The sequence below is a fragment of the Salvelinus alpinus genome, chromosome 25 (assembly GCF_045679555.1).
Source record: "Salvelinus alpinus chromosome 25, SLU_Salpinus.1, whole genome shotgun sequence".
Classification (NCBI taxonomy): Eukaryota; Metazoa; Chordata; class Actinopteri; order Salmoniformes; family Salmonidae; genus Salvelinus; species Salvelinus alpinus.
In genome coordinates, this window is record NC_092110.1 from 15638003 (window position 1) to 15653143 (window position 15141).

General features: G+C 39.6%; 1 protein-coding gene across 3 annotated transcripts in view; it reads left to right on the forward strand.

Moving 5' to 3' along the window:
• LOC139553441 (gamma-aminobutyric acid receptor subunit alpha-2-like) overlaps positions 1 to 6985 on the forward strand; it is a 34265-nt gene extending 27280 nt beyond the window's left edge. For 2 of the 3 annotated variants that reach the window (XM_071365759.1, XM_071365758.1), the window contains exons 9-10: positions 3229 to 3431; positions 6371 to 6801. In XM_071365759.1, the coding sequence (XP_071221860.1) occupies positions 3229 to 3431; positions 6371 to 6676 (509 nt within the window). In that variant the 3' untranslated portion in view covers positions 6677 to 6801. Of the gene's footprint in view, positions 1 to 3228; positions 3432 to 6370 lie in introns of all 3 variants that reach the window. The other variant, XM_071365760.1, reaches the window with a different exon arrangement.
• Positions 6986 to 15141: the final 8156 nt, after the last annotated feature.

The window sequence follows — 15141 nt, forward strand, 5'->3', positions numbered from 1 at the left end:
TTCTGTGAGGTCTGGCTCTGTGGTGGTGTTCTGGTTAAATTATTAATGTAGTCACCACTTCAAGCCTCCACAGCACATCCCCACTGGGCATTTTATCCTCGCAATCGGAGGATTGTTATTTTACGTTAGCCTGCGGTATGTTGTTTGATGTAGTTTCATGTTTCCTCAAATGCATTGAAAAAAAGCCACAAAAAAAACCTATCCATCAGCAGCCATGTGGGAAAAAAACACCCATTATTTCACTATCAATGTCATCTTAGTCAGAGGTTTGAAGGAAGAAATGATAACTCGTTGTCTATTTACATGCCTGTGTTTGCATGTTTAGAGTACACAATGACAATGTGTAGATTGTCAATGGAAAACATGTTTTCCAGATTTGTTTATCCTCTCACCTTCACCTGCAATGCAGTAATCTAAGTGTATTTTTTCTCTCTGAAAATGATGAGGCCAGGCAATTAATAAAGAGACAGGGAGATGCTTTGCATTTTGCTTTGACTGAATTCATAGAACAGGGACTTAATTTAAGGGGGAGAGACACCTATTGATCATTTCGGAGGAAACTCAAGGAAGCGGAGGAAATATGGTAGATGCCTCTATGTGTGTGTGTGTCTGTTATTTCTGTGTGTATTCCCGTGTATGTATGAGTACATGTCTGGGAAAACACATTATCCTCTCAAAGCATTGGAGTGGTTTGATAGGGTGGGATTCCCGCATGTCCTCCAGCAGCTGACAGTCTTTAGTGCACCATGCCGAGTACTTCGTATCAGCCTGTTGGTAATACTTTACTTGAACTGCGCTGCCGAAATGCCTTCTTAAACACATCATGGAAATGATGTGCTAGACATCATAAAAGGTCATGACAACAGCTCACCTTTGACTTGAGACAATTGAACAGTAAAACATATTTTTCCAGATATTTATCTATATATCGTGACTGTGTTATATAAAGATTATTTTTGTTAGGACTGTCAAAAGTAAATGCGTTAATAATGCGTTTAACTCGTGACATGTTTATCGGTGTACATTTTTGGGACGCCATTAATTGCATCTTTATTTCTTCACTGCACAGAATCTTAACGCCTCGATCGCACTAACAGTGTCTTTGCGCAAAATGGTACGCAGCATCATCAAGATATGTGTGAAACATAAGATCAACATTCACCTTCTGCTACCATTTCTGTCAAGCCGTCTACACATACAGTTTGATGCATACATTCGATAAATCCAACGTATGCACCACACAGAACGAACTGCAACTGCCTCTTCAATGCAATGCTGCAAGGCAAACACAGCGTTCCATTGGAAATGAATGTACTTCTGGAGTACTAAAATGCAATGATGCTGTCGGTGTGATCAAGGCGTAAGTGCACATGTTTCCGCACGGACCCTTTTTAAGCGCAAAGCACAACACTTACCACAACTACGGTCAATGGGTGTTTCTAGAAGGGACACATATTTTGTCAAAATTGACTTGTCGGAGAATTTACGCAGCAGGGTAAATAACGTAGGGTTAGCTAAAAACTACTTTTGACATCATTTTGACAAACTATTCCATCTAGACATGACCTAGTCATGCTTGCGCCTTGACATGAAACCCCTTTACATCGCAGAAGACCTTGTGCCTCTAGCCAAAATCATGTAAAAATGATGCCCAATATTACCAGAGCTGTTTTTCTTTCTGCCGCAGATTTGTGCGCATGTCACGGGCCACTCGCGAGCCACTATTTTTTGGGGTTTGATAACAAAATATATTTAGCTAGCTAGTTATGTTACTTGACCACAGGAAGAACTGACATTTTATTTTTTATTTTTTTATTTAACCTTTATTTAACCAGGCATTCTTATTTACAATGATGGCCTACCAAAACGCAAAAGGCCTCCTGCGGGGACGGGGGCTTGGATAAAACTTTTTTTTTTAGGACAAAACACACATCATGACAAGAAAGACACCACAACATAACATAAAGAGAGACCTAAGACAACAACACAGCATGGTAGCAACACAACATGACTTCAACATGGTAGCAACACAACATGACAACAACACGGTAGCAACACATGGCAGCATCACAACATGGTAGCAGCACAAAACATTGTGCAAACATTATTGGGCATAGACAACAGCACAAAGGGCAAGAAGGTAGAGACATCAATACATCACGAAAAGGAATAGGCTACTCAAAAAGATGCTTTAAAGGTAGGCTGCATATGCAAGAGTGGGGTGTTTGTGATTGTGTGTGTGTGAGAGAGGATGTGTGTGAGAACGGGATTAAGTGGGAGAGTTCGATTTGCCTGGCCCGTTTCCTGGGTGAATGGAGATTTCACTGAAGGATCAACGGAATGGCCTAAAATGTTCAAACTCCGCTCACCCCGGACACTGAGCCATGCAAAATGAACTTGCCCAGCAAGAGCGAGAGGAGGGTGAAGGTGGGAGAGTGTGTAGGCCTATGAGTGTAAAGTTATCTGAACAGTACAGATGGTAACAGTGCTTTCATAACATTGTTAGACAAGTTTAAAAGCTCTTTGTTCTTTGTATCCATAGAGCCCGTTCTTTTTTCCTATAGTCACACTCATTTAGAATGTTTGAAGCTTTAACAGTACTTAAAGCTGTATGTATGTGTGTGTGTGTGTACGCGCGCGCACGCAAGTATTAAACTTCAAGAATATTGATAAGAGAGAGTTAGCTTTCTTAACCATCGGGAGTGTTAATAAGCTGTATGTTGTGTTTACTGTGAAAATGCTATTAAAACAGTCTAATTTTGTGTTTCTGTCCCCAATCAATGCATAGTATGCCTGCAACTCAATGCAAAGTTTTTTTTTTTATGGAAAAAGCTTTCTTTAGGGCCATTAACTTTATTTAATTATTGTAATCGTTTGACAGCCCTAATTGTTGTGCATGGTATGGGGATGGGCATTTGTAATGCTTGCACTGTGAGGAGTTTCCCCCGGTTTTCAGTAACAGCAGCCACAGCAGTTACATCTTGAGAGAATGCTTCACTCAACACGCAGTGAGCTGTTTGCCACTACATGTGGGAATACTTTTTTTGTAGCCTACCAGAGAATCATCCACATGAATAATCGATTGTCATTGTGGATGGAAATACAATTTTCTGTTACACATGGAAATACAAGTGAACAAGGAAAAAACTACAGTACTCTTCATTGAAATTAATTGTCAACATTTTTGATTTAGATGGTGATCACATTTCTCTTTTTGTGATGACACAGGTGTGACCACTGTGCTCACTATGACGACTCTCAGTATCAGTGCCCGTAACTCTCTGCCGAAGGTGGCCTACGCCACGGCCATGGATTGGTTCATCGCGGTATGCTACGCCTTTGTGTTCTCTGCCCTCATCGAGTTTGCTACTGTCAACTACTTCACTAAAAGAGGCTGGGCCTGGGACGGCAAAAGTGTGGTCAACGTCAAGGTAACCAGGGCAACCCCACTGACCACTGACAGTCCCATATTGCTGTTCATTAAATTGAATGTCACATGCAATCCTGCATTTGAGATAACACTGCATCTTTATCATGGTACTGTACTCACTAATAGCAGTTTTCATTTAGTAATGCTATAAGAGGTATGTGTAGAACAAGTGAACAACGGCTGTCAAGACAAATACAAATCTGAACAATGTCATACATTCGGTTAATGTACAGATTCTACAGCCCCATGGCATTGCAGAGATAAATGTAAAGGAAATGCAAAGACCTACCTATAAAGCATAGAAATAAATACATTATATTCAAAGCAAGCCAGGCTCTCTAATACTCAGAAATGTTTGCCTGAATATCCATGTTGAGATATTGCATCTGAAGCGGTACCTTATTAAAAGAGAGGGAGGGATGAAAGAAAGAAAGAAAGGAAGATATGAGGAGCTGCGTGTGGGTGCTTCAAAAGCAGAGGCGAAACGCACAAATGATCTGTGATCTCTCAAGTAGGAGATGGTTGATAGAGTTACAGTGCCTTCAGAAAGTATTCATACCCCTTGACTTATTCCACATTTTGTTGTGTTACAGCCTGAATTCAAAATGGGATTAAATAGATTTTTTTCTCTCACCGATCTACATACAATACCCAATAATGACAAAGTGAAAACATGTTTTTAGACATTTTTGCAAATGTATTGAACATTTCATACAGAAATATGTAATTTACATAAGTATTCACACCCCTGAGTCAGTACATATTAGAATCACCTTTGGCAGTGATTATGGCTGTGACTCTTTCTGGGTAAGTTTCTAAGATCTTTGCACAGCTGAATTGTACAATATTAGCATATTATTCAACATTTGCATAAAAATTATTCAAGCCACGTCAAGTTGGTTGTTGATCATTGCTAGATAGCCATTTTCAAGTCTTGATGTTCAAGCCGATTTAAGTCAAAACTGTAACTCGGCCGTTCAGGAACATTCAATGTCATCTTTGTAGGCAACTCCAGTGTATATTTGGTCTTGTGTTTTAGGTTATTGATCTGCTGAAAGGTGAATTCATCTCCCAGTGTCTGTTGGAAAGCAGATTGCACCAGATTTTCCTCTAGGATTTTGCCTATGCTTAGCTCTATTCTGTTTTTACCCCCCTATTAAACTCCCTAGTCTTTGCTGATGACAAGCATACCCATAACATGATGCAGCCACCACCATGCTTGAAAAAAAGAGTGGTACTTAGTGATGTGTTGTGTTGGATTTGCCCCAAACATAACGCTTTGTATTCAGGATATAAAGTTAATTTCTTTGCCACATTTTTTGCAGTTTTACTTTAGGGCCTTATTGCAAACATGATGCATGTTTTGGAATAGTTGTATTCTGTACAAGCATCCTTCTTTTCACTCTGTAATTTAGTTCAGTATGGAATCACTACAATGTTGTTGATTCATCCTCAGTTTTCTCCTATCACAGCCATTAAACTCTAACTGTTTTAAAGTCACCATTGGCCGTCAGGGTGAAATCCCTGAGCGGTTTCCTTCCTCTCTGGAAACTGAGTTAGGAAGGACGCCTGTATCTTTGTAGTGACTAGGTCTATTGATACACCATCCAAAGTGTAATTAATAACTTCACCATGCTCAAATGGATATTCAATGTCTGGTTTTTTTACCATCTACCAATAGGTGCCTTTTGAGGCATTAGAAAACCCTCCATGGTCTTTGTGGTTGAATCTGTGTTTGAAATTCACTGGTCAAATGAAGGAGCTTACAGATATATGTATGTGTGGGGTACAGAGATTAGGTGGTCATTAAAAAATCATGTTAAACACTATTATTGCACACAGAGTGAGTCCATGCAACTTATTATGTGACTTATTAAGCACAGTTTTACTCCTGAACTTATTTAGGCTTGCCATAACAAAGGGGTTGAATACTTATTGACTCAAGACATTTCAGCGTTTCATTTTTAATTAATTTTTAAACATTTCTAAAAACATAATTCCACTTTGACATTATGGAGTATTGTGTGTGTGTGTGTGTGTGTGTGTGTAGGCCAGTGACACAAAATCTCAAGTTAATCCATTTTAAATTCGGGCTGTAACACAACAAAATGTGAAAGTCAAGGGGTGTGAGTACTTTCTGAAGGCACTGTAAGCCAGATAAATATGTGACACCATGGCTGTGTTTAGACAGACAGCCAAATTTTGATATTTTTTTTTGACCAATCGGATCAGCTCTGAAAAACATCTGATGTGATTGGTCAAAATTAGTGGAAAATAAGATCAGCCCAGCATTCAGATTTCATAAGTGTTTCTGAGTTCCGAATTCTGATTTCAGCTCATTCCTTTCCCAGCATATCTGATAATTACACTTTCTCCCCACAACTCACATACTCCGAGGAATGTATGTGACAGCGACAGTGATGGGTGTGCTTTTACTTCAGCTTAACTATTACTAACTGAACTGGTTGTAACCTTATACATATCCTGCCATAATACAGATTTGATAAGTGAGGCCAATTAGAATGGTCATGAGAATTCAAAGAGATTCACACTCCATAAGGACCTCAAGGTTACTGTTCATTTCAATCCAAATTGATATTGAAATCAAACCCCATAAGGCTTAACAGGCAATTTAGCAGATTATACACTTTTTTTTGGTAATACATCATAGATTGTTAAAGGCAGAATCATAATTACTGTGAAATAGCTACTGTACAACAGATGCTCCATTCAAATCAGAAGAATAATTTCAATCACATTATGTTGTCTGGGTATTGTGCCTTGAGATTAGATTTTAGCTGTGTGAGAGATATTGAGAAAACAAATGCAATGATCTAGTAACAATCAAACACTTGAAGGATCAGTTAGCCTTCATAGTAGTACAATGAGAGACACTACAAGCCAGTCTCTAATGTGTATTTTATTTCTCTCCTACAACAGAAGAAGGAGGCATCCGTCACGAAGAAGAACAATGCCTACGCTGTTGCCGTGGCAAACTACGCTCCAAACATCATCAAGGACCAAGGTGGTATGCCCACCATCTCCAAGAGTGCCACCTCTGACCCCAACAAGGCCAAGCCAGAGGTCAAGCCCGAGCAGAACAAGAAGACCTTCAACAGCGTCAGCAAAATCGACCGTATGTCCCGGATTATGTTCCCTGTGCTCTTCAGCGGTTTTAACCTGGTCTACTGGGCCACCTACCTGAACAGAGAACCAGTCATAAAGGACATGGTCCCGTCCAAATGAATACAAAATATTCACTTTGCAAGGAGACAGGATTCACTTTACACAGCTGACCCAGGACTGATGATCTGTGTGCTTTTATGTGTGTGAGTTTGGTTACATGGAGCCATGGCATGCACTGGAGTCAATATGGCTGCTTTCTTTTGTAGGCGCATTCATTACGAGGAGATACCTAGGTAAATTATTACTAACTTCTAGTTGAATTGTAATTTGTTTGAAAGATTATACTTGTAAAGAGGTTAACATTTAACGATTGTTTGTTTATAGTGATGTAAGGATCTTATACTTACATAAATAAAGAAATCACTGGTGCTTTCTCTACCTTCTATTTGAACCTCCAAGAAACCAACTGCCATAATTCAGTCAACACAAAAAATAGTTACCAACTCCTAGTTATAACCCTGTATTGAAGACTCCTGTATAAGAAAGCACAGACAACCATTTCCTGTTTTTGTTCCATTATTAACCTATATCATGCTCTTCATATCTTACGATGTAAATGTTTACGTCTCCACTATTCTTTACTTTAATCGGATCAAATTCATAAGTTGGAAATAAAGACCGTACAGTCATGTTGCACCATTTTTTCATCACACAGTGAACACAGATCTACACAAGTGAGTGTTGATCCTGCAGGTTCCGGCAGTACACAGCTAGGCTCACCATAAGTTCAGGGATGGATAAAGGATCACTTCCTATCACTTCCTATCGTAGGCTCAAAGACACTGTGACAGAGGACAGTGAATAGACACAACGTGTGAGTAAGGCTTGCAGGAATGTACTGTATGCCAATATTTAATATCACTGTTATCTATCATAGAGTTATGACTCATAATGACTCAAGTATGTGATTTCCTGTTGTCACCATTTTATATGCAATGTAGCTTTTTTTCTCTGATGCAGATCAAAGGATCCAGATGCATACAGTGGAGTTGGAAATTGACACCCTTGATAAAGATGAGAAAAAATAACTATAAATTAAACCATTTAAATATTGAGCGATATTGTATGCATGTTATATGCTTAAAAAAAATGGGCCCCAGTACAAGCAAAGATCCACCATTTTACAGTAGGTATGGGGCCAAAGAGCTATATTTTCATGTCACCTGACCAAAGCACTGGTTCCAATCCAAGTGCCAATGCCATTCAGCAAACTCCAGGCATTTACATGCATTTGTTTTAGGACATCTTTCTGTGTTTTATATTTCCACCCTATGAGGTTGGAGTAATAATGTGAAATTGAGAAAATTATGATAATGTCCTTTTAGTGTATGAGCTGTTTCAAAAGGTCACCTAAAATATCTGCCATTTTTTGTGGGATGGAGTTTTGGTCTTCCATGGTGACATCACCATGCGGTAAATGTGTGAATAGACCAATAAGAAATAGAGTTCCAAACCTCTCGGCTAATAACATTTAATTTTCCGTTTTTCCCTTCCCACTCAGACCACTCCCAGACCGTCCATTCAAAATTCTTACTTGAGAAATTGTTCTTTGCTAAGAAGCTATTTTTGTTTATTTTTGGCCATTTTAATTTAAAACAATCACAGTAAGGTACTTAATTGTTCCCCAGACATTTTAGTAAAAACCTGGTTGCCTCTGCCAGGAGGCTGAAACTTGGCTGCAAGTGGATGATAACCAAGACAATAACCACAAGCCAAATCCACAAATAAATTGTTAATTGGCCACAAAGTCAACATTTTGCAATGACTATCTCAGTCTCCTGACTTGAAACCCAATGAGATTCTGTGGTCTGAATTGAAGAGGGCAGTCCATAAGTGCCGATGAAGGATATCAAGGATCTGGAAGGATTCTGTATGGAGGAATCTAAGTCTCAGTGCCGTTATCCTCCCAAGGTGAGGTATTGAAAGGTTTTGAAAACAGGGGTGTCAATAATTTTGACCCCTACCTTTTTGAGAGAAAAACAATTATATTAGTTGTTAAACAAAATCTGTTTCTCTGATTAATTGTCATACTATAAAATAATAAGATGACCATTTTTTTGCATACAATATAGCTCAGTATTTGAATTATTATTTTATACCGGCATTTTTGCTCATCGTTATCAAGGGTGTCAATAATTTTGGACCAAACTGTAAGTGCTTCTAATGTAGTCATATCAAGTCCACCAGGTAACACTTTGTTTGAAGGTCTGCTTATAAACTGCTTATAAACAGTATTACATAAATTGTTAACATTGAAGCTAATGCACAATATAAAGCTGTTATTCATTATGTATATATGATTACATGTCCTCATAATAAATGGTTCCTTAATTGTTTAATTTAGTTCATAAATAGTTAATAAGCATGCTTAAAATACAAATTGTAATAAAAGTTCACAAATCAGTTCATATGGACAAGGTTGTCTCTGTTTGTTTCTCTTTGACTCAACTTGTGAGATATTTTTCTTGGTCACATCACTGTTTCTCTTTCTATTTTAGCAGTGGGTGAGCGTACCATGCCATTGGACTTTCTATTGTAAGTAAATATGTAGTTTAGTGGGATTTGTTACTGTGTTGTACACACATTTGGAATATAACAAAATGTGGCACAAAACATTACACTTACTTTATGATGATATACCACACACAATACAATCATAAAGTAATGTATTTTTCCAATGAATGCATTTTAAAATGTTACTGTAAGTCTAGAATTCTTGTTATTCTCATGCTTTTCCATAGTGATATTGTCAAAATCACAGAAAGAGTTATACTCTTAAAACTTTGAGCACACAATCGGATTTCACTCCCATTCGAAGGTGTCCTCTTGAACTGAACATGTTCTTCTTGCAGAGTCCCATGAGTTACCATATTAATGGCATTTCAGTTTGACATTGCAAACTGTCAGATGAAAAATACTTATCATGAGCTTCAACAAATCTTGTAGATACCCTATCCTATTACTTTAGGTGACAGATTGCAGAGGTTTAACAACCGTAACATTTCAAATAGATATGATACAGAAACTTAAGATATCCTGAAGGGATGCACCCTGACGTTAGATGTGACTCTTAATGAATAGTCAAGAATTGAGCTGCCCTATTAAGGGTTTACTCAGCGTACTCACACAGTAGCCCAAAGCGTCCAGCTGATGAATCACATAACCGGACATGTGCGGACATCCTCCTTCAACCTACCAGCTTTAGTTAGACAGTATTTATTTTTCACTTGACTTGAGGAAGCCATACACACAACCTACATAACACTGCCATAAGAGTGACATAATGCCCAAGGATTGAAAATGTCATATTTATGCCAGTAATTATATGAAGCAGGAAAATATTCAACAAAAATGGCTGAATTACTGTTAGACTTTTATTTTAAATTGCCTGAAAGGGGGTGTCACCAACCTGACTTCTGCCCTTGCCTGTCCCGGATTATTACTGGCTTGGTGCTTCAAGCCTGAGTTTAGTGACTGAATCACAGATCTAAATTAAGTAAACAATAATTTCCCTTACTGTCAACACCAACACATCGTTTCATATAGCAGATATTTCATACTGTACAAAACCCCCAAATGCTCAAATTAAAGGGATGTGTACACCACACACACCACACACCCACCACACACACACACACACACACACACACACACACACACACACACACACACACACACACACACACACACACACACACACACACACACACACACACACACACACACACACACACACACACACACACACACACACACACACACACACACCTCCCTTAGACAGCCTCAGAACTCCCAGAGCCAACACACGACTGTCAGCAGCAGGACATCTAGCAACCAAATCCCAGCCCTGCTAAAATTATAACACTGCTGAAATCCCTACACTGCTGATACCCCAACACCGCTGAATACCTAGTGTTGCTGAAATGGGCACAATTGATATCAGAGCAGACTGTACAGTATAGTGCTCTAAAAGAAAACAGCAAGCAGTGCACTGTCTGTCAGCAGAATTACCTCACTGTGTGCTTCTTCCTTTCTGCTCGCTCTTAATCCTCAAATTGTCTCTCTACTTATCTGTTTCAGTGTTTGTCTGCTTTTTAATGTGTCGACTGCAAACTCCACTAAGATTAACCTCCCTAGAAACCCATATAGGCCTAGATACTAGCCATAAATTAGCAACAATTTGAATGTTGCGTTAAAGACCTGTTCAGATGAACTGTACGGTCCTCTTATAGCCTATAATTGCATTGGAAGGTAAAGTGGTGCTTGATGAGGTTGTTGAACCATGGGTAGTGAATATAATGTAGGCCCTCTATAAACTAGGGTGATAGAAGATAGTAGGGTTATATTATTTTATTCTCTATTCTCTAGTCTAAATTCCACAAATTCTCTGACACTTTCCCATGCACACACATGCACTAAGGATGCCTTCAAACCAGACAAACTGATGCATAAAACTGAACAACTCAATGTTTTTCAATGGGAACAATGCGTTGGGGCAGGGCCTAGGGTTGTGTTGCACTATCCATCAGAAAAGTTCAATTGAAAACGTAGAACAGCGTTTCACGGAATTATTTCTCCCCACCACCACGTTTTTGTTTGAAGGTACCCTAAAGCATAAGGACATGTATGTGTTCACAGGCTCACAGAAAGATACTGTACACAGACACACACCCATTCTTTGGCTCTGTTACATTTGTCAACACACACACACTTATCCCCCTGGCCATCAGGGGCAGCACAATCTCTCTTCCCTGATCTCTTTTAAGCTGGACCTATGAGGCCAATCGCCAGCGGGCAGAGCTGTCGAGTGTCATCAGAACTCTTATCTCCGCTCCCGCATCCCACTGTGCCCCCTTAACCAGTTGGCCTGTTTGTCTGCAGATGTCAAGGGAGCTTGTCTTCATCTTCCCACTATACGAGCTCAAAATCATTGGTGTATCAGACTGAAAATACACAATGGCTTAGAAAACCTCAAACACGTGCTGGTTTAGTAGGGGCTTGTTCTATCAGCTTGATGTAAATCAGGGATGAAATACTCCAAATAATGGAGGGCTGAGAGTCATCGGGTTCTGTTATTAAGAACTAAACAGCCAGGTGAGTGTACGGTTTCTGTGTGCTTCTTTGCACTTTCTTCCTCTGTGCAAAAATGTAACAATAAAGTTACACCTGCATTGCTTGCTGTTTGGGGTTTTAGGCTGGGTTTCTGTACAGCACTTTGTGACATCAGCTGATGTAAGAAGGGCTTTATAAATACATTTGATTGATTGATTGATTGACTATAGCTGTATATTAGTGAGCATGAAATGAGACTGATCTATTTTTTCATCATCATTTTCTTTATTTTTGGGGGGAGGTTAAGATGAACTTACTCCTCCAATAAAGTTAGTTACATTTCACTGTTTATGCACAGATTTCCTTTAACTAAGTTGATGCCACATGAGACCACATGAGATCCCAATCACAGTGCCAACCCAGACAAACCACAGCATCAGCATAACACGCACACTGAACAGTGAATACATGAGCACAGACCACATACCGAACACAATTCTGCCTTAGCTCTCGTTGTACACAGACCTCGACAGATCCCGCCAAACATAATCAATAGACTCCTTTGCCAGAAGATCCAAAGACGAGTAACCTTGGCTTAAAAGAGAGCTCAGTGCAGTTTGTCTGTTTACGTACCTCCTGCCTACTCTTTTGGGCTACTCTTATTTTTTATGTAAAGTGTGTGAAACCAAACAGAAAATTCATTTTGGGAATTAACATATACTTGCCTTGCTGTGTGATTACTGCTAATGCATTCAGAAGCTGCATCTATAGTCAGTATGTGATTCATTTGTAGGCCAAGGTCACTGCAGAGTCTACTCAATTTGATGCATGTTAATTAGGCCCTGGAGAAGTTCATAATGTGAACAAAGACAATTCTTCTCCTTCTCTCTTACTGTTAACCTTCATCACTCATCTACTTCTTGCCCCTTTAAAATAGAAGTCAAGGTAGTTTTGTTCTGAAATAATCTTTCCTCTTTGGAGACTGGCATTTGGAACTGCTTCAGAAATGCAAACTTAATCAGGGTCTTCCCAAATACTTAGCTTTCAGCCATTTTAGAATTCCAACAGCGTGTCTGTTCTCACTTTAATATATATTTTTTACATTATTATGATTACTTTTCTAAGCTGTGGAAAGATTTACCCTGGGAATGAGAAGGAATGGAATTGAACTGCGTTGGTGTTAGCATGAGAGGCTTGGCTAACCTGATAGAGCAAGCTTGTGATTACATTTGAATGAGGTCTTCTCTCACAGGTCTCCTAATGGGTACGCAGAAAGACACAGCTCTGGCAAAGAGAGAAAAGAGGAGGAAACAGTGAAGACAAACGGGGAGATGTGAGATTCCCCTTTAAATGCACGCCAGTCAGGCATGAACAAGGTGTTGATACAGTTGCCTAGCAACAGAGGATAGGTCTCCGAACAGAGGCTTTGATGTTAAAACTGAGTGAACGTCCCCTTTGAGTCTAGATTGTGTGTCTGGATTATCATTAGGATCATTTCATAAGATAAGACAGGTGAGAGGTGAAAAGTAATCCATCCAACAGAGAGGCTTCACCTTGACTGCTGAGTGGGAAGAGAAGTGGTTAGTCACCCCTAAGACAGCCATACAGGGTCATGTTGGCTACTCTTCCTCTATCTTCAGTGAACTCCTTCAGCCTTTTATTTACCATGGCCTCTCCTTCAATGTCATCCTCCATGGAAATTAGACTTCTATTGGGATGGATGGTATTTTGTTAGAGACAGACATCACCTTGGACCATTGGTGTCAGAACCATTTCAAAAGAGATACGCTTTTCAACAGGAAATTATTGTATAGTAGCTCTGAAACAGAAAAGGAAAATGTATAACATGCCGGCTGACATTTTAAGAGGATGGGTGGGGCCTGGACCCCCTCCCCTTTTCTATGTCCATGCCCAGGCGGCCTAGTGAAGAAGTACATGTACATCAGTAGCTTTGTTTGGCAGAGGGAGACAGTCTCTGATGTTAGCCAGCCAGACGATTCAGAGCAGTTTGGAATGCTAATGAGGGCATTGCCATGGTGACATGCAGTTCCATCATGTTATTGCATTGAGAACTTCTGAAGTGCGTCTGCATACTAATGTGACTAGCATTTCATTCTCCCTGCCTAGGCAGCACCTATTATGATCATAATAATAATACAAATAATAATTAGGTGGGTGTTTACATTTGTCCTATTTCTTGAAACGTCGCTGGTTCGAATCCCCGAGCCGACTAGTGAAAAATCTGTCGATGTGTGTCACGTTCCTGACCTGTTTTCTCTTGTTTTGTATGTGTTTAGTTGGTCAGGGCGTGAGTTGGGGTGGGCATTCTATGTTATGTGTTTCTATGTTGGTTTAAATGGGTTGCCTGATATGGTTCTCAATTAGAGGCAGGTGTTTTACATTTCCTCTGATTGAGAACCATATTAAGGTAGGATGTTCTCACTGTTTGTTTGTGGGTGATTGTCTTCCGTGTCTGTGTATGTCGCACCACACGGGACTGTTTCGGTTGTCGTTCGTGTATGTAGTCTGTTCCTGTTCGTGCGTTCTTCGTGTCTATGTTAGTTCTCATGTTTAGGTCAGTCTACGTCGTTTTGTTATTTTGTATCATTCAAGTGTAGATCGTGTCAGTGTTCGTCTTGTCAATAAATTCATTATGTCAGAATACCTCGATGCGTATTGGTCCGATTCCTGCTTCTCCTCTTCAGACAAAGAGGAGGAGAGCAACCGTTACAATGTGTCCTTGGGAAAGACACTTAACCTTAAATGCTCCAGGGTCGCTGTCAATAATGGCTGATCCCTGGCCATGACCCCACCCCCCAAGAGTGACTTAGTGGGAGTGGGACGTGCAAAGAACATTCACACAAGCGTATAATAGGTATTCGCTCACATGTAATGGGGTTGGCAGAGAAAACTACAGTAATTTTCAGTTACCAAGTGGGAATTTGGTTCTTTTACATCAAATTCCACAGGTTAAATATCTGATGAATAATACAGGAGTTGTGGCATATTATCATTATTGATCTGGTTAATGATTGACTTCCACTGTTAAAGACTGGATGCATAAAAAACATTTTTTTAAAGAAAGTTGGCTACTGTCCATTGGAAGCCTATCTAGTGAGAAATGTTCTGTAAGGCAGACTTTTCATAAGTTTTGGCTTGGGAACATGCGCGGGTGGCTGGAGTCACACACAGAGGTACAAACACACACATAACATACACACTGTAGACATGTACACCTGGATTGTGTGTTGTAGTAGAGTAGTGGCCGGTGGGCACACACTTAATGCATTGTAAAATCTGTTTAAAATGTATTTACAAATTGTATTATAAGGTATATTACTGCCTTCATTTTTTCTTGACCCCAGGAAGAGTAGCTGCTGCCATGGAAGCAGCTAATGGGGATCCATAATAAATACAAATACAAACTCCTTGTCACTCATTTTTGGCAATGCTATTCCATAAGGAGTTGGAAA